The sequence below is a fragment of the Balaenoptera acutorostrata genome, chromosome 1 (assembly GCF_949987535.1).
Source record: "Balaenoptera acutorostrata chromosome 1, mBalAcu1.1, whole genome shotgun sequence".
Classification (NCBI taxonomy): Eukaryota; Metazoa; Chordata; class Mammalia; order Artiodactyla; family Balaenopteridae; genus Balaenoptera; species Balaenoptera acutorostrata.
The window spans coordinates 118,823,651-118,843,173 of NC_080064.1; the positions used below are offsets into that span (position 1 = coordinate 118,823,651).

The following is a 19,523-nucleotide window of genomic DNA, read 5'->3' on the forward strand; positions in this document are numbered from 1 at the left end:
AGAGACAAAAGGCCTTAGAGTAACAGCAGCAGTGTGTGTGGGGAGTGCTGGCAGCAGGGAGAAGGCACAAAAGATGCCGTGTCCTAGGCAGCCCCCCAGGATCCCTCTCCCTAGTTCCAGCTCAAGTTGCCCCTCGGGCCAAGCAGCCCGGAGTCTATCCTGACTTCTCCTAGGCTGGATTAGGGCAAATAAACGCAGTCCCCACATCGTCCTCCCTCACTATCACCACATTCACTGTGTTTCAGCTATACCGGGAGAGAAGCCCCAGGGAGACAGTGGGGAATGAGGGGGGCAGGGACGCACAGCCTCTGTCTGGCTCTGTGAGGGCTGCCGAGCCCACCCAGGTCCCAGTCAGTTCCCACAGCCAGGGATATGGCCTCGCCCTTTGGTACAGTTCCCATTAGGTCAACTCCCAGGCTAGAAGTCTGGCTTTCCCCTCTTTCTTTGTAGCTAAGAATTCCCTGTCTCTGCCACTCTCCTGGTCTGTCTGCCCCACCCTGCTGTCCTGCTGGTGGGCTGTGGCCCAGGCACCCTGTCTGAAGGAGATCTGGGGAAGGCCTCTTTCCAGGCCCCAAGTGGGAGGGATGTGCAAAGTTAACGGGTGGCCCAGCTGGAGCTGGGCTTGGAGGCAGAGAGAACAGGAACTAGCTCCAAGGCTGGAACTCCTCTTTGTCTCTTCCACACAGGATTAGGATCAGACTCCTGCTGGTACTGCATTTCTATGACGTTGGCCAGTACAGAGGCCAGGTCAGAAAGGTATGAGGTAGGACTTCCCTGGTGGCACAGTGGTTAAGAATCCGCCTGCCAGTGCAGGGGACATGGGTTCGAGCCCTGGTCTGGGAAGATCCCACATGCCGCGGAGCAACTAAGCCCATGCACCACAACTACTGAGCCTGAGCTCTAGAGCCCGAGAGCCACAGCTACTGAGCCCGCGTGCCACAACTACTGAAGCTACGCCTAGAGCCTGTGCTCCGCAACAACAGAAGTCATCACAGTGAGAAGCCCCCGCTCGCTGCAACTAGAGAAAGCCCGCGTGCAGCAATGAAGACCCAATGCAGTTAAAAATAAAAAAAAAGAAAGATATGAGGTAAAAGAGACTGACCCAGGATGGAAGTGGGGTGCGAGGCATCGCTAAGGGCACTTCTTGGGTCTGTAATTCTGTGGGTTCTGGAAGCCTGGCAGATATCAGGGTCACCCATAGGGGACCTCCTCTCCTCATGAGGTGGCTCCTACACACCCCAGCAGCCCGTTCCAATGCTGGTGGCCTTCGCATCCTACTCTTTTTTCATTTTACTTTGGCAGAAGCTCTCAGACCCGCCCAGCCCCACTTGGGCCCCTTTTCCCTAACCCATTTAGGCCGTCTGGAAATTAGCTAGCTCTCCCGGCTCCGAATCTTTTGGATTCGGGGATAAAGAGGTAATTTTGGATTCTGGGGTAGCAAAGCCCGGGGCTACCCCAGAAGGTCAGGGCTCAGACACAACCAGAGAGCAGGGCTACAGCAGCGGTGCAGCTCAGGCGAGGAGTGGGGAAGGGCCCCCATGTGAGTGTCCGCCTGGCTCCGGGCGGCAGGGCACTTTCTAAGGCGCGCAGGCAGCTCGGCGATGGTGCGCGAGGGGTGCCGCTGCCCGCAGCAGGAACTGCAAGTTTCTCCTGCTCAGCCTTAGAAGAGCCCACCAGGAGCGGTGGGAAGCAAGGGCCCCAGCCTCCGGTATTTAAGCGAAAGTGAAGCCGGGGTGCAGAACCCGGATGTTGTCAGGTTCGCGCTCGGCGACCCCGCCAGCTTCCAAGAGGGCGGCTGCGTGGTGCCAATAGGCGAGAAGCCCACAAGGAGGCGCGCAAGAGGCACTTCCGCCCGGTTCTCCTTCCCGCAGTCTGTGGCGGGGCAAGATGGCGACGCTCAGGGCTCTATGCGGCCTCCGGGGCGTCGCGGCCCTGGTGCGGCCCGGGGCTGGGGCCCGACTGCCGATTCAGCCCACCAGGTGAGACCAAGGGCAGCCCTCGATGCGCTGTCCCCAGGGCTAGGGTTTCTCGAGTCCGGGGACTCCACGGGCCCTGTGACCCCCTTTGAAAGAATGACCCAGGCCCGTGACCCCTCGCCCAGGCCTGCTCTATCGAGTTCCAGGATCCAGTGGTGCCTGCCTTGGCCGAGGGAGGAAAGAGGGTTTGAGCTCGATCTGCCGGAGGTGAAATCAGTTGGAGGGAGACTCTGCGCCTCGGTGTTAGTGATAATGTCACCCTCCGTTTATGTCCTGCTGCTTTTCCCAAACCCCTTCACGGGTGGGGCGCGACTGGTGAAAAGTCTCCTTAGACGCTGTGGAAGAAGAGGAGAGCAACCCCGATAGACTTAAAGGAGGAACATAAACCAAGAATCCCCGGGTTGGCCCCAGTGCATTGTTCTGGCCATACTTGAGCAGAGCCAAGGAGCCAGCATGCCCCACCCCCCTTTCTTTTTTTACTCTTGGGTTGACCTTGAATAAACACCTTTCTTGAGTTCACATTCACCAGGATGGGAATATGAATATGACCAGAATTTAAAGGAGCTGGGATCCCCAGCTTTGCATGCGTACGGGTGATAGGTGAAGTGATTTCAGGAATAAGTTGTTAGTAAGGATGGAACCTCTAGAATTCCAGTTTGTTCTGCCAGAGCGACACAACTCTGTGTCAGTGACTTGGCATTGAAGAATCCAAGACACCCTTCCCTGGGCCCACCTGAAAGTGAATGGGAACAGAGGAACCAAGCACTGTTCAGGCCCTTTGTCTAGGATGTGTCATTACCTCCCCAGAGGTGCTCGGCAATGGCAGCCAGATGTGGAATGGGCAGAGCAGTTTGGGGGCGCTGTCATGTACCCCACCAAGGAAACAGCCCACTGGAAGCCTCCACCTTGGAATGGTGAGTGCCCAGTGCCACTGTCCCAACCCACACCCCTCCATGCCCCAAGCTGATTTCTAAGTGCTTTCCGTGTGAGGCAAATTTTAGCCGCCAACTCTTTTTGCATCTTTAACCTTGCAACTCGACAAACGTGACAATAGTGATAATAGGAGGTATTTGTCAAGTAGAATATTCCAAGAGAAAAGAAAGAGAAGGTCCCAGCCAACCCTCGAAGATCCCTACCAAATTTATATCTTTAGCTTCAGCTTTTTCCAGAGGTTCAGTATATTTCCATCTCCCTCTCTTGACAAGGTGGTTTTTCCCACTGGCACCCAAATGAAACCTTTCTGAATACGAAACATTTTTACCCCCATCAAAACTAGCTCTTCCTTGTGATTTTTAATTTTGATCAGTGACTCCCTCATTCTCCTAATCCCTCAGGATTGAAACTTTTTAGTCACCTTTGGCTCTTTTTTCTCTCTTGCCCTCCATGTCTATGTCCAATAACATGCAGATTCTTTAACAATGTTTCACATCTGGTCATTTCTCCCTTTGTTGTTTCGATTTATTTTGTATTAGATCTTGATTATTTCGGAAGTTTCTTTGATGGGTTCTTGCCACTGATATAGTCTCCCTCCAGCTATCCTATACAGTGTCTGTGGCTTTATCTTCCCCAAACATCATTTTAGCATGTCATTCATTCTTTTGCTCGAAAACCTTTAAAGGAACTTCCAGTTAACCTTTCAAAAATTTAACAGTAACAGTAGCTGAGTGCTTACCGTGTGCTGTTTTTGTATGCATTATTTCACTTAGTTGTTACAACAACCCTATGAGAGTGATACTAATATTATCCCAATTTTGAGGAAATAATGGTGTAGAGAGATTAAAAAGTGGTTGAGGACACAGGTGGATTTGTACGTGGGTCTGTCTGACTCCAAAGCCCATGGTGAAGAATTTTGGTTGCATAGGTGGACTCTGGTTTCAGATCTCAACTCTCCATTTACCAGTGAATAAAGTACATACTTCATAGCGTTATTGTAAGGATTAAATGAGATACAGGTAACATAAACCACATAATATAGTGACTGGCTCATGCTAAGTCCTCCCTAAGTGTTATTAATAATACTGATAATTGGGGCTTCCCTGGTGGTGCAGTGGTTAAGAATCTGCCTGCCAGTGCAGGGGACACGGGTTCAAGCCCTGATCCGGGAAGATCCCACATGCCGTGGAGCAACTAAGCCCGTGCGCCACAACTACTGAGCCTGTGAGCCACAACTGCTGAAGCCCATGCGCCTAGAGTCCGTGCTCCGCAACAAGAGAAACCACTGCAGTGAGAAGCCCACGCACCGCAACAAAGTGTAGCCCCTGCTCGCCACAACTAGAGAAAGCCCGTGTGTACCAGTGAAGACCCAATGCAGCCAAAAATAAATAAATTAATAAATTAAAAATAAATAAATAAATAAATAATACTGATAATTGAACCACTACCCCCTACCCCCTACTGCCTGCCAACACTTAATCTTCTGTCTCTTGGCAGACAAGAGTTCCATAGATATTTTGTTTCTAAGATTTGACATGTGTTCATTCCATAGCATGGGATGCCTTTTCTCTCTACCTATTTGAATCATTCCCTGTGTTTAAGAACCAACTCAGGGCTTCCCTGGTGGCGCAGTGGTTGAGAATCTGCCTGCTAATGCAGGGGACACGGGTTCGAGCCCTGGTCTGGGAAGATCCCACATGCCACGGAGCAGCTGGGCCCGTGAGCCACAATTGCTGAGCCTGCGCGTCTGGAGCCTGTGCCCCGCGACGGGAGGGGCCGCGATAGAGAAAGGCCCGCGCACCGCGATGAAGAGCGGTCCCCGCACCGCGATGAAGAGTGGCCCCCGCTTGCCGCAACTGGAGAAAGCCCTCGCACGAACCGAAGACCCAACACAGCCAAAAATAAATAAATAAATAAATAAATAAATAAGAAAATCCTTTAAAAAAAAAAAAAAAAAAAAAAAAGAACCAACTCATATCTTGCCTCCATGAGATCTTCACAGTGTTCTTTCCTTTCTTTAAATACTTAACGGCTAAGCAACTTACTTGGCAACTTGTAAATTTGACTTGTGTTACTAGTTTCTCACATATACTTATTTCCCAAATTAAACTGTAAGCCTCTTGAGGGTAAAAACTGTCAATTAGTAGTAGTAAGAATTAAGTATACATTTCCCAATTAGTTGGCCATTCAGCAGATACATCTGGAGAGCAGTGTATCTTCGTGGTTAAGAGTGTGGAGTCTGGAGCTGACCAGGCTGAGTTAAATCCTGACTCTGCCACTTACTAACTCCGACAATTCATTTAGTCTTTCTGGCCTCAATTTCTCCAAAGAGATGAGGATAATGATAGTATCAACTACTTATATGGTTGTTGAAATAATTAAATTAATTAAAATAAGTAAAGTGCTTAGAGTAGTGCCTGGCACATAATAAGGACTGTATAAGTGTTATCTATCATTATTATTTTTTTTTAAAGGTGTCCTGAGAGACACGGAAAGAGTGAGGCTCATGGTCCCTCTCGTCAGAAAGTTTAGATCTCCCTTCCCTTTTTCCCATCTAATGGTCTTCTTCCTGGTTATGATAAAGGTTAGGAAATCAGCAGGGTATGGAATGGTGAGATGGAAAGTCTCCAGGGAGATGCTAACTCCTTGCTGTCTTTTGGGGGTTCTCAAAGGAATTACCATTTGGCTCAACTATTTCCCACTTCTCAGATGTGGACCCTCCAAAGGACACGTTGGTGTCGAACCTGACCCTGAACTTTGGGCCCCAGCACCCAGCAGCCCATGGAGTCCTGCGGCTAGTGATGGAATTGAGTGGGGAGATGGTGCGCAAGTGCGACCCTCACATCGGGCTGCTGCACCGAGGCACCGAGAAGCTCATTGAATACAAGACCTATCTACAGGTGTGGGGGGTGAACGGGGACCTGTTGACAGGACCTGGGGATGCTTTAACCTGGGTCTTTGCCAGTTCACTGCCCCAAAACCCCAGGGGAGGAGGGTGTAGAGAGGAGTAGCCCGTTGAGGTTATTAGGATGGTTTTGGTTGGGAGGATGGAGGGGTGTGGCAGGGGATGCTTGACTTGGATCATGTGGACTTGGTTTATCAAACAGAAATACTTTGGACCTGGAGCTACACTCCTAGCTCTTCTCTGGCTGACTTTTGGCTGACCCCTTTATCCTTACTCTAGTGCCTCAGTTTCCCTGCTCTAATGTCATACTAGTACGTCAAAGCTGGTGTCCTTGGGGTCAGGGAAAGAGGAGAGAGACGTCAGCTCCCCAGGTTTAACAGCTGATTCTTGTATCTTCCAGCATTCTAAGTTTGTTTTCGAAATACTCAGTGAGTCAGAGTGACCGGGAGGGAGTTTGTAACAGAGTTTGCTGTTTTTAGGAGAACTCTGTGACCCAAATAATGAGGGTCAGATTTGAAGAAATTGGATCTGGCATAGGAATCTGAAGTTTTTTTCTCACTGTCATGAAGAAAGCTCTTGATAACAGAGGACGATGGGGTTAGGATTTAGAACCAGCTGACTAGAATGTGATTCCCCCAAAGAGTCCAGGCAATGATGGTTTCTGGTCCCAGAGTCCATGGAGTTAACCCCTGTAGCTTTATCCCACGTCACAGTGACATCAGGGCAAGAACTGGCTGTTCCAAGGCAAGGCGTCTTAGCTCCGCCTCCTTCCTGGAAGCTGAAGCTGGTTCAGCGTACAGCTGGGACTTAGCTTTCTTGGTATTCTGGGGAAGAACCATTTCTACCTGACTCTTCCTCCAGAAACAAATCCCATTCTTCTTGGTGTTCTTAATTTCCTCCTGAGATTACCTTTCTCCTGCAGTATCTCAGAGAGGCGTTCTTCTTTGACAGAGGCGTCACTTGGCCCAGAAGACTTGGTTGGCAGTGGTGTGCTGGAGCTAACTCATACTGGCTCACAAGAACAGACTGTTAAATTTTCAGGAATTTTGTGAGCCAGTTGTTAAACACAGCTGTTATTAAAAATCACATTATACTAGCTTGCGATTTAATATATTAAAAATCAAGGTAAGAAGTATCAAAATCCATGCCTTCATTATTTTACTACATTTTTCTACGCTGTGCTCTTTAGGTATTTACTTCCATTGTATCTGTATAGTGGAAATACTGTGTAATGGTGTGCTACTTGGCCCAGCGCTGTCTGTGGTCAGTTACATAATGTTGGTAGTTTAAAGTGGGACTTCGTAGGAGTATTTTCACCATGGAAATTGGCAAACACGACAAATTGGGGTCCCCCCACCTTCACCCCTTCAGTGTGTTTCATCCTGCCTTCCTGAGGCTCCTGAGGTTGGGAAGGTTTATGTAGCACTGACCTCTGATGCCCACTGAGAGCAGTGCTTCTAGCAGCCAGACTGAGGGTTCCTTGGCCTGTTAGATATGATCCCGATTCCTCCCTCTTCCCAGGCCCTTCCATACTTTGACCGGCTAGACTATGTGTCCATGATGTGTAATGAACAGGCCTATTCACTGGCTGTGGAGAAGTTGCTCAACATCCAGCCTCCTCCTCGGGCACAGTGGATCCGAGGTACGCCCCATCCCCTTCTTCCTGTGGCCCACTGAGAGTACAGCATAGTGCCTCTGCCCCCCATCTTAGGAGCGCTGAACCGGAGCTTAGTATGCAGACCCCAGGCTCTGCCCAGAACTGCTCTGTCAGCCTGGATCCTTGGCTCCTATATCCTTCCCTTCTTGTCTTCACCTCTCTACAGTGCTGTTTGGAGAAATCACTCGGCTTTTGAACCACATCATGGCTGTGACCACACATGCCTTGGACATTGGGGCCATGACCCCTTTCTTCTGGATGTTTGAAGAAAGGGAGAAGGTATGAGAAGGAGGAAAGAATAGGACAAGGGAAGGAGGTGCCAGAGGTAGAGAAGGTATGAAGGAGACGAGAGTAAAAGGAGAGAGAACGTTTAGGGGGAGAAGGTATATTTAACCTGGGTTATATTCTTGAGGAGCTCTGTGTCATGAGGGGTTGGTTGGGCACCAGCAGGCTGGGGGCGGGGGAGTAGACCATCATGGTGTTTGACTTAGGGGCCCAGGACTTTGTCACTAATTCCCAGTGTGTCCTATCAAGATGTTTGAGTTCTACGAGCGAGTGTCTGGGGCTCGGATGCATGCTGCTTATGTCCGGCCAGGAGGTGTGCACCAGGTGAGCAGGCTCCCCTGCCTCTCTTAATGTCCAGTCCTTGCTTGTATCCTCTGTGGCCACTGGAGGGCAGCCCTGGCTGATGGAAGCGCTAACCCTGTATCCCTGAGGCAGAGCTGGCTTTCCTTAGTGGAGACTGCACTCACTATCGATTCTCCGTTTGTCTTCTAGGACCTACCCCTCGGGCTTATGGATGACATTTATGAGTTTTCTAAGAACTTCTCTCTTCGCATTGATGAGCTGGAGGAGGTAAGATAGGAGTCAGTGGGAAAAATCCCTCTTTTGCCCCAAGAGGATCTGTGGGATTTTAATCCCCAGTTGTAAAGAAATAACAGAGGTATTTGAAGAGTGTCATGAATGAGTGTTCACACACCAGCTCTCTTGCTCAACAGATGCTGACCAACAATAGGATCTGGCAAAATCGGACAGTCGACATTGGGGTTGTAACAGCAGAAGACGCCCTTAACTGTGGTTTTAGGTGTGAGGAATAAGACTTCTCTCTTTAGGGGCGGGTGGGTTCCAGCTTAATCTCTTGGCTTCAGGTGTGGCGCCTTCCTTGCCATGCTGTCTTTGTATCCCATGCCCAGAGCGTGCGGGAGGGAGAGGGGAGACTAAGGAAGAGAGCATGCCTCTTTTCTTGGTTTGTGGAAAGTGACCCTTGGTCCCGTTATACTCTCTACAGCGGGGTAATGCTCCGGGGCTCGGGCATCCAGTGGGACCTGCGGAAGACCCAGCCCTATGATGTTTATGACCAGGTGGAGTTTGATGTTCCTATTGGCTCTCGAGGGGACTGCTATGATAGGTGAGGCCCAGATCCCTTCTTAGAGCATTGTCCAGCTAGTTTCCCCTATCTAACTTTTCTCTTGACTACTTTCTTCTTTCTCATACTTTCCAGTATCTATTGGAGCTCTTGTGTATGTTAAACTAGGTTGCTTTTCAAAGCACTTGCACCTATGGGACATTTTATTTTACCCTTACATTCTTCTTATGTCTTAGATGGAACTAGTTTTGGCTGCATCTTATAGCTGAGAAAGCTGAAGCAGAAAAGTTAGAGATTAGCCTGGGATATTATTCTGTTAGTAGTGCTTGAGACAAGAATCCTGCTGATCCAGTGCTCTTTCCACTAGATTCTAAGCTTCAAATTCCATTCCTCTTTACTGACGCCAAGAAAAATTTGTTACTGTTTTCTTTTTGAGTCACTTTGACTCTCACCTGTTCTATACTCCAAAAAATGTTTAAGAGGGTAATTAAAGAGGGAAACACTACAGGACATGGTCTGAGAAAACTAGGAGAGGATTTGGTCTGAGAAAACTAGGAGAGGGCCCAGTACTCTAATCAGAAGACTGTAGGTTTTATATGGGTGGCCAGGCCAAGCAGAGATGCTGTACTAGGAGAAAAGAATGAGGAAAGTTACCTAGCACTCTTCAGTTTGGCCAAGGGCATCTTCCCAGCCTCACATCTGATCCTCTGGCTGCTCTTCTCTTGCTCTGAGTCTGTCTCATCTACTTCAGGTACCTGTGTCGGGTGGAGGAGATGCGCCAGTCCCTTCGAATCATCTTACAGTGTCTGAACAAGATGCCTCCCGGGGAGATCAAGGTTGATGATGCCAAAGTGTCTCCACCAAAACGAGCAGAGATGAAGGTTAACTATAGGGGGAGGGAAAAGGGGGAAAGGGGGCAGCGGCTGGGGAGGAGTACCTTTGGATTAAATCCTACTTTTCAGTTTTCCTTTTTCAAATAATGCACTGTATAAGATTCTTACCCTCCCGTAGCCTCCTCTCTTTTTCTGTAACTTCTCTGCTCATTGACTTACATGTGGGATTTTAGACTCCCTGGGGGTAGAGATTATTTTCTGTGTGTGGGTACACCTGCCATACAGTTTGGATCTGGCTTGTTGATGCTCCGTTTTTCCTCTCTCCAGACTTCTATGGAGTCACTGATTCATCACTTTAAGTTGTATACTGAGGGCTACCAAGTTCCTCCAGGGGCCACATACACTGCCATCGAGGCTCCTAAGGTGAGGCAAGAAGGGGAAGGAAAGGACAGTATGTGGAGTGGGTGACTGGAGATGGATGTTCAGTTAAATGCTTGTTCATCAGTGAGAGAGAGGACGTGAGGGTGAATAGAGAGGTTTTTGTTGGCAGAGGAAAGGGTTCTTCCTGTTAATGGAGGCAGCCAACCTTCTTCCTTGGACAGGGAGAGTTTGGGGTGTACCTGGTGTCTGATGGCAGCAGCCGCCCTTATCGATGCAAGATCAAGGCTCCTGGTTTTGCCCACCTGGTAAGAACCAACCCCAAAGATTCTAACGCTAATACATGAATCCAGTAATTAATGACCTTGGTTGAGATTCTTATGAACTTTCACTCCTCCTCCTTCTACCCTGCTTATCTTGCCTAACACTGTTGCTGTCTTAATCTCTGCAGGCTGGTTTGGACAAGATGTCTAAGGGACACATGTTGGCGGACGTCGTTGCCATCATAGGTACAAGGCCTGTTGTGTAGTAGAGGTGTTCTAGGCAAGGGAGTTTGAGACTCTGATTGGGGACAGAAACTGAACACTTCCTGTTCAACATAGACGATGGGCATAGACTCAAATCCTCAAATCCTCAGTTTCCTGAGCGCAGTAATGAGTTCTAGATTCTTGGTAACATCACTTTTTTTCTCCTCCCCCTGACCTCCTAGGTACCCAAGATATTGTGTTTGGAGAAGTAGATCGGTGAGCACGGGAACAGCATTGGACCTCCGTGCCTACCTGCTTCTTCTGCAGAGCCTGTCCATCGTTGGGAATGGGACTGTGTGTGTGTGTGTGTGTGTGTGTGTACATGTACATGAATGCTTAGCTGTCAGGCTTTCTGTGCATGTACTGGAAAAGGAGAAATTGTAATAAATTAGCCGCCTTCTGGCCCCAAGCCCAAACTTCTGGTATGTCTTTCTCAGTATCTTACTGTCTTTCACTTTTTTTTTTTTTTTTTTAAATTTATTTTTGGCTGTGTTGGGTCTTCGTTTCTGTGCGAGGGCTTTCTCTAGTTGCGGCAAGCGGGGGCCACTCTTCATCGCGGTGCGCGGGCCTCTCACTATTGCGGCCTCTCTTGTTGCGGGGCACAGGCTCCAGACACGCAGGCTCAGTAGTTGTGGCTCATGGGCCCAGTTGCTCTGCGGCATGACCAGGAGCTCCAGACCAGGGCTCGAACCCGTGTCCTCTGCATTGGCAGGCAGATTCTCAACCACTGCGCCACCAGGGAAGTCCCTGTCTTTCACTTTGATGGGAAACTTAGGAGTGTTAACCCTCTACTTCTCTGTTAGACTCTGTCCTTAGCAGTTTTTCCTGTTCATCTCCGCCCCTTTTGTGACTCTTGTCCTTTCCACTTCTCCATTGCCCATTTCCTCTTTTTCCCTTACTTCCTCCCTGCCAAAACCTTGCTGCCCACACTAGTTGGTAAACTCCTCAAATCAAGACTGGGTACAAAGTTCCAGGTGGGAGAGAAAGGGGCTATCATGGGTTCTTAGGGAATTTTGAGGGGCAAGTTATCAGAGCTCTGTCTCTGAACAGGGCTAGAGTGAGATGGCGGGTTTAGATAGCCTTTCCCAAGCATGGGTGTTGCCTCTTTCCATGGTAGCAGGGGCTTGGTCACTGAAGGACGGAGGCATAGGAGACCAGATCTCGTAGCTCCCTTAGTTGGCCCTTCCGGGAGCCGCCCGGTCTCTAGTGCAGGAAGGGGAAGGGGCCAGAGCTCAGAGGAAGGCGTGGCAGGAAGGGGACAGCTCTGTGGTCAGGGAGCCGCTCGCAGAGCACAGCTGCACAGTGCCATCGGAGCATCTGATCCCCAGCTCACGGCCCCTCGGCCCCTGCCCAAGATGTTTCCAGCAGTGGTCTTGCTCTTACTCCTTTTGGTTGAACAAGCAGGTAAGAGGCTTTGCTGAGGGACAGTGAGCTGGGCTCCAGGGTGGGAATCAAGGGCGTGTGTCTGAGGGCTGAGGCAGGGACAGGCAGAGGAAGGCTGGCACTGGGAGGATGGGCACAGAGACCCTGAGGCTGGTCCTGTCCAGTCTCTCTCAGGGCGCAGGAATTGTAGTTCCCTCCTTTCTTGTCCCCTTCTTACTTTTTCAGGACTGATACACACGTAAGTCTTCAGTTTGGCAGAGGAGGGGAGTGGATGTATGACATGAAAAGCTGGTCTGGGGGAAAATTCCGTTTCCCATGATCAGCATTTTCTGTGGGGTGCCTTTGGTCTTATCCATTGGGAGCTGATCTCTAGCTGGTTAAATAATATTTATAAAGCCCCCGTTAGGAAGGCAGGGGCCTGTCCTTGTGTTTCGGAGTGAGGCAGAGATAGTCAAATACGTGATTGCGGCTTCTGTGGGTCATCACTAAGGCACAGTTGATGTGAGGGTGGGCAGCGTACAATGCCCAGTTCCAGAGAGTTCCATTTCTGCCTAGAAATGGGAAGTCCTCTGCATCTCTGAGGCTCCAGGCGTTCTCTAAACTCTCCTCGCTCTGTTTGGATTGTCTGTGTTTTGAAGAGGGATAGTTACAGCTGGGGTTCGGGGAGGAAGAGGTTAGTGAAACTTCAGGGAAAGTGGGGAAATTAAAAGAGATGGACCGGGATGGAGTTCCACCAGCCCAGCTGTGAAGATGGAGGGAAGGACTAAGTGAGCGGCCAGTCTGCTGCCATGGGATGAGGGAGCAGGGGCACTGAGGCATAAAAGAGAGGGCACAAACTTGGAAAGCAGAAAGCCTGAATTTGAATTCCAGCTCTGGCACTTAATGCTATGACCCTAAATGAATTACTTAAGCTTTTCTGAGCCTTGGTTTCGTCATCTACAAAATGGCGATGATGTTTCCCTCAAGGGGTAGTTTTGAGATTTATGTAATAACCGTCTGTGAAAGAGCGTCACAGAATAAAACGTACTTCACCCGTATGTCACATGCCCATGAGCTCTTCTGATAGGGGTCAGAGCAGATAGAGGCTGGAGCTCAGACTTTATTTGATTTTTTTCCTTGCATGAAACTTCCTCTCTCAGTGGCCCAGAGTGAGTAACAGGGCAGAGTACCCGGAGCCGGAATCCATATAGCTTGTGGTCATTCCCTTGAGCCTGGGCTAACACACTCGCTCAGCCTTATGTGCAGAGCCATCGGTATCTATAAGGCCAAGGAAAGCAGGCACCTTGTTTTTACATATTTAAGTGTCTTAGTTGCGGGGGGGACAGAAAGCGATGTGGCTGAGGCTAGATGACCCATAATAGAGTGATTGCCTTCCCTCCTTTCCTCAGCTCACACCCTTCCTGTCCAGCCCTTAGCCACAGGTCACAGGACTTAGCAGAGACACCCCTGTGGTTTCTTTGCTGAAATTTGTCACTGCCTCCACCCACTTTACCCCCCTGGGCTGAGGTTTTGGTCTTGGCTCAGTGAACTCAAATGGGTCCCTTGAGGGCTATGGAGTGCTCAGTGGTATCTGAGGAACCCACAGTGCTAAAAAAAGAGGGTTGGGGGCTGAGGGGGAAGCTCTCATCTCTCAGAACCTATAAGTTCCATCACAGCAGAACTGTTCACACTTTCTGTCCTACCCCTACCCTAGGGTGAGGAAGAAGAGGGAGAGGTGAGAGAAATAGGAATCTAGAGAGGAAGATGAAGTTTATTCCCTGGGACGGTGCCCCTCCAAGCCCCGTCCTACCTCCCAGAGCCCTTTCTTTCTCTCCTCTGAGCACCAGATCTTTCCTGCTGCCCCTGACCCCATGGGTACCCTCTGTCCCCTCAGCGGCCCTGGGAGAGCCTCAGCTCTGCTATATCCTGGATGCGATCCTGTTTCTATATGGTATTATCCTCACCCTGCTCTACTGTCGACTCAAGGTAAGGCTGGGCAGAGTGGGGTGAGGGCTGGAAGGAGAAGTGGGAGGGTGGTGGCAGCAAGGCTCCAAAGAGAGGGAATAAAAGGGGCTCCCCTACAGCGTTTGGAGGTGGGGTTGGGCCACTAACTTCACCTGTACTAATGGCCTTTCCCCTACTCCAGCTGCAGGTGCGAAAGGCAGCTACAGCCAGCCTTGAGGTATGGACCCTTCCTCAACTGGGTATCAACAATTTTTCAGTCTCTTAGCCCTTCTGGGGCCTTAGCCTTGGGATCTGAGATCTCTGGGGAGCATGGGACTCAGGTGCTGATCTGTATAAGCTTCAGAGGTCCCCCTCCTACCTCATCCTACCCACCCTGCCACCTAGCCAAATCACAAGTAAAATATTCAACAGGTGACGAGGAAGAGTCAAGTGTAGAGTGACAAGGAGTACATGAGAGAGTTGTATGTTGTGTGTATATGTGTGTTGGTAGCCATATGGGCAAATGTGCATTCATGCCCCAGAGTATCCATGGGAGTGCCCTCTAGCCCAAGGGGGCCAGCCACCCCTGGCCACATACCTCCCTGGGTAGGGAAGAAGATGCTGAGGGGCCCTGGAGGAGATGTGGGTTTCTAATGCCTTGCCCCTTTTACCTCTGCAGAAATCAGATGGCATTTACACGGTGAGTGAACCTGCCTCCCAACCCCAGTCCCAAGAAGTCAGCAGAAGAGGGTGGGCTTTTGAGTGAACTTTGGAAGGGGTAGGGCCTCTGGGGGTGGGTAGGAGGCTCTGTGATGGGCTCAAGCTCCTGACTATCCTCTGACTTCCACCTCCAGGGCCTGAGCACCCGGAACCAGGAGACTTATGAGACCCTGAAGCATGAGAAACCGCCACAATAACTTTAGAACAGATGCCCTTGGTCACTTCCTTCTTCCACTCTCCTCCCAGCCCTCGTAGCTGGCATCACATATGCCTCCCCGACGTTCATGCCAGCTGACCCTATCCCTGTAATGATGCTATGCCCCCCATTAATAGACACCAGTGGTTCCTCCTCCCTGTCAAAGGCCTCAGATGCTCTTCATTAATGTTTATATTCTAGTCTCACCTCTTTATGCCACCCTTCTCCTCTTCCTCATCTCCAACTCCCACTAAACGATGGGAAGGGAAGGGACTAACATCAATAAAGCTACCACAGACTGGACTCTATTCATTCATTCATTTAACATACATTTACTCAGCCTCTACTAGCCTAGGCTGGATACTGAAGATATCACAAGGCAAATTTAGTTCCTGACCTTCCATAACTCATAGTCTAATAGACCAGAGCTGTTCTGCTTGATTGAGGGATGAATGCTGACTGTGACGGGGGGAAGGATGAGACCCTTGACCCCCAGGCTCTCTAGCAGGGTGCTGGAGCAGGGCGTAATGTGTTGGGAGTCTAGGCACATTCAGAGACATTTGAACCCAAGAAGTGACTTCCGCACCCAGCTTGGCCCTCTGTGTCTGACAACTGAAACAAGGTTGGGTTGCGGAGAAGCCTGGCTGTCCAACCCCAAATAGTCAGCAGTCCAGATCAGAGTGGGCTTCAGGGAGCAGTGTGAGCACAGCTCGCAATATACGTGCATATGGGCATTAGCATAGCTGAAAAGCCAAACATGCAGAAGGGATGGTGTGACAAAAGCTTGTGTGATGCTCCCAATGGAAGGTTTTTTTTTGTTTGTTTGTTTTTTTTAAATTTTATTTATTTATTTATTTATTTATGGCTGTGTTGGATCTTCGTTTCTGTGAGAGGGCTTTCTCTAGCTGCGGCAAGTGGGGGCCACTCTTCATTGCGGTGCGCGGGCCTCTTATTATCGCAGCCTCTCTTGTTGCGGAGCACAGACTCCAGATGCGCAGGCTCAGTAATTGTGGCTCACGGGCCTAGTCGCTCCGTGGCATGTGGGATCTTCCCAGACCAGGGCTCGAACCCGTGTCCCCTGCATTGGCAGGCAGATTCTCAACCACTGCGCCACCAGGGAAGCCCCCAATGGAAGGTTTTATGGGAACAGTGTTTTCAGTGGATTCTGGGGCAAGAGGGACCTGAGGGAGCCAGGTCTGGGTTGGAGGAGGGTAAGGCAAAGGGGAACAAGTCAGGTCCAGATGGGAGGCCAGTTCCTCCAACCACATGGGTGAGTGGTGAAGGAATCCCTCTTCTCAGTGCCTGTCCTGTTTCTAGGCAGGATTCCCTGGTAGTATCTGAATCCCATCTGATGCTGTCAGTTCTACCTCTGATCCAGCAGCCCTGTCCAAATGGGTCCAGAGTCTCCAGGCTTACCCCTAGCAACCCCCTATGCTGGGCAATACTTTGTACTGCATGGTGACTTACACTTTTCAATGTGTTTTCCATCCTGTCGTACCAGTTGATCCACTCATTAACACTGTGAGGAAATTCAGGCTCTTTGAAGTTAATTAACCTGTCCAATGTCATCTTGCAAGTGACGGACAGATCTCTGTCCCTGCACGTTTCGCCACGTGAGGAAAAAAAAAAAAGATACTGAGAAAGAAAGGGGAAGAAAGTAATCATGAGTGGTAAGGGTCTTAAAGCCCAGACTGAAGAGGTTGATCAGTATACAGAAGAGCAGGGGAGGGATAGATTGGGAGTTTGGGATTGACATGTACACACTGCTATAGTTAAAATAGATAACCAACAAGGACCTACTGTATAGCACAGGGAACTCTGTTCAATACTCTGTAATAACCTAAATGGACAAAGAATTTGAAATAGAACAGATACATGTATATGTATAACTGAATCACTCTGCTGTACACCTGAAACACAACATTGTTAATCAACAAAACTCCAATATAAAATAAAAATTAAAAAAAAATATATATATATATATACAGAAGAAATTGGAGCTATCTCTGGTGTCTGGGGAAAAGGTGATTTCAGATGAGATATGAGGAATGAGTTGGGGTAGAGAAGTAACTATTTTAAATATAAAGTGAAGTAAACTTTTATTGGAAAATGCCCATTTTCCCATTTTGGGATTGTGAGTCTCCTGCATCAGTCCAGCCTGACCTCCATTCCATTTTGATTTAATCCAGGTGTCACAGCTACCAAAATTTCTCAAGTCCCACATATCCATCAAGTTGGAGACCTGTTAGGCCTTTAACTGGCTACCACGTCTACTAGCTCCAGGCTCTAAGATGGCTACCAGAACTTGGGCCAGTTCCATGAATAGCACCCAGATAACAGTGGGGGAGAGGCTTGGAATGGGTGTTCCCAGACAGGGGGTCTAGGTGAGAGGTTTCAAATGGAAGGATTAGAGCACCTTCAGGGAGAGGAGTCTTTTATTGCAGGATGGGGGGAAGCACAGTGTTCCCCTGGCTCAGAAGGGAAGGGAGGGGCCTTGGGTGACACCTTTGAGCTCATTTTTGGGAAGCTTTCTCCTCTTCATAGTATGATAGAGGAAATTCTGAAGGGTGCTCTCATTTCCCGTGACCTCCAGGAGTCTAGGGATTCAGCTCATGAACCTTTCATGCCTTTCAAGGTACCATGTCCACGGCAAAGTCTCTTTAGTTTCTCCTGCACGGCCATTCCCAGCCCTGTAGAAAAATTCCTGGGGTTTGGAGAAGAGTCACAGGCACCCTTACCCTGTCATTTCCATCACTGGTCTCTTCAACCCTTCCTCCACCCCTTCACACCAAAACCCCTCTCCTGTTAGAAGCAGATTTCTCTTTGTTCTCCCTCCTACTCCTCCTCCACTACCCCTATTTTTCCCAGTCCCCAAAGCATACCAGGCTCACAACTTGATTCCTTCAATATTTATTGTAGAAAACAAGGAGTAGGTAGGAAGAGGAGCTCTAGGCCTGCCCAGTGGGTGTTCCAGGGGCCAGCTGGGGATGGAAGACAACAGTCTAGACAATGCACTTGGCAACAGGTTGTGTTTTGAGGTCCATAACACTGCTCAAGAAGTTAACCAGATCAGTTCCAGCCTTCTTGACCAGGGGCGTCAGCTGCTCCTGTGCCTTCTCAACGTAGGCCCTGGATATGTGAGGGATTAGAAGTCAGGATGAGGGACTGGTAGGGGCCTTCTTGGTGGTGGGAGGTGAGATCCAAGTCCCCAAACTCTAGTGCCTGGTCTATCCTGGCATGGCAAAGCTCCTAGGAGGAGAGGCAAGCCCTCCGCTGGGCAGAGGAACAGACCATAGAGATAGAAATTCAAAGCCCAGTTCCTGCTACCCCTATCTGTCCAAGAGGTCCATGGGATCTGTGGGGTGATGAAGGAATTTTCTCTACAATTTAAACCTCATCCTCCCTAACCCCCACCCCTTACCTCAGTCTTCTGTAGGACCTCCCAGCTTCCCCTCTTTCTCTCCATAGCCCCCTGGTCCATGAACCCCCTTTGTTGAGACTTACTTGGCCTGGATTTGAAGCTCTGAGCCCTTGGCCTTCTCCAGCAGGTCCTTGCCATAGTCGGTCACAATCTGGAAGTACTGAGAGACCAGGCTCTGCAGATTCAGCTCCTCTGCCTGTCTCCGAACCAAAGCCCCTGCACATACACAGAAACACACACGCGCACACACACACACACACACACACATACATCCTCAGCTGAGTCCCCAGCAATAAGTCCCACATCTCTGCCAGTATTCAGCCTCAGCTCTCAGCTCTCTCCCCGAACAGGTATCCAGCTCCAGGTCTTTGGATGCGCTTTCTGGGCTTTAGAGAGGGAATGATTTTTCTTTTAAGCTCTCTGGTTGCCAGACCTGGGCATAGGAGAACAGACAGATGGGCAGCTAGGACCCAAGCACCTTTTCCTCCTTGGGACCCCTCTTCATACCGCACCCACCTTCAAGGCTACAGATGGTAAGGAGCAGCACGGCCATTGCAAGCAGCTTCATGGTGTTAATGGAAGGGAAAGTGGCCTGCGAACAGGTGGGGGCAAGGAAGGTCACTGAAGTGAATGGGCTTCAGCCCCTCCCCAGAGACCCCTACCTACATGTCCACGCCAACCTGGTTCCCTCCTTTTCTACAGTTAAATCTTTGGATGCTGCCCACGCCTCTTACTCCCTTACTTTACCTAGTCAGCGTTGCTGTCCTTGCCGTCTGTGCCTGGCCTGGATAGGGAGGCAGGGGTTATATATCTGTATGCTTCCCCACCCCCCTATCAGGTGACAAGTACTTTGGAGGAGTCCAGTGGGGCAGGGGCTATCCTGGAGTAAACAAGTTAGAGAAATGGGGGGAGGAGAGGACAGCACGTAGGGGACTCATGGTGATGGGGTAAGAGGCAGGGGGTGCAGGCCTTAATGGATGCCAAAGGGGTATACTTTAGGCCTATTCAAGATCCATTCCTTTGGGGCCTGGGCCCAGTAGTCCTTGGATTTGAATTCTTCAGGAAGCAGGATTCCTAGGGTTCTTTTCCCCTGGAAAGCTCTGACATATCAAGCCCTCAGTCCTTGGTATCTTTGTCCCATTATGGGTATATTTCATCTCCCAACCCTATCCCCTGTCACTGCAACTTGGCAGAGAGGTATTGGGGAACAGAAGAAAGGACATAAAATCAGAGACAGGGGTGAGGGGAATGCAGGTTAGGACAATAAGGGTTAGGGCCAGAGGCCAGGTGTCATTGACTCTGTAC

The 19,523-nt window shown here is 49.7% G+C and overlaps 3 protein-coding genes across 4 annotated transcripts; 2 read left to right on the forward strand and 1 right to left on the reverse strand.

The window, feature by feature from the left end:
• Positions 1–1,866: 1,866 nt before the first annotated feature.
• NDUFS2 (NADH:ubiquinone oxidoreductase core subunit S2) lies at positions 1,867–10,991 on the forward strand. The gene is made up of 14 exons (XM_007171708.3): positions 1,867–1,979; positions 2,784–2,890; positions 5,619–5,809; positions 7,336–7,456; positions 7,638–7,750; positions 8,006–8,080; positions 8,249–8,326; positions 8,470–8,555; positions 8,760–8,879; positions 9,589–9,718; positions 9,998–10,093; positions 10,273–10,356; positions 10,500–10,557; positions 10,758–10,991. Exons 1-14 carry the CDS (start codon positions 1,888–1,890, stop codon positions 10,793–10,795), a joined length of 1,389 nt encoding a protein of 462 aa, XP_007171770.1. The 5' UTR covers positions 1,867–1,887; the 3' UTR covers positions 10,796–10,991.
• A 444-nt stretch (positions 10,992–11,435) lies between these two features.
• On the forward strand, positions 11,436–15,100 carry FCER1G (Fc epsilon receptor Ig). Of its 2 annotated transcripts, XM_007171707.3 has the most exons (5): positions 11,442–11,979; positions 13,832–13,923; positions 14,084–14,119; positions 14,561–14,581; positions 14,736–15,100. In XM_007171707.3, exons 1-5 carry the CDS (start codon positions 11,667–11,669, stop codon positions 14,796–14,798), a joined length of 525 nt encoding a protein of 174 aa, XP_007171769.1. In that variant the 5' UTR covers positions 11,442–11,666; the 3' UTR covers positions 14,799–15,100. The 2 variants fall into 2 exon arrangements, with proteins under 2 accessions (XP_028019685.1, XP_007171769.1); XM_028163884.2 differs by lacking the exon at positions 14,084–14,119 and having other exon boundaries at positions 11,436–11,979.
• A 2,591-nt stretch (positions 15,101–17,691) lies between these two features.
• On the reverse strand, positions 17,692–19,040 carry APOA2 (apolipoprotein A2). Its single transcript, XM_007171705.1, has 4 exons — positions 18,966–19,040; positions 18,735–18,810; positions 18,302–18,434; positions 17,692–17,926 (listed from the first exon to the last, which is right to left on the reverse strand). Exons 2-4 carry the CDS (start codon positions 18,784–18,786, stop codon positions 17,800–17,802), a joined length of 312 nt encoding a protein of 103 aa, XP_007171767.1. The 5' UTR covers positions 18,787–18,810; positions 18,966–19,040; the 3' UTR covers positions 17,692–17,799.
• Between the last annotated feature and the right edge of the window lie 483 nt (positions 19,041–19,523).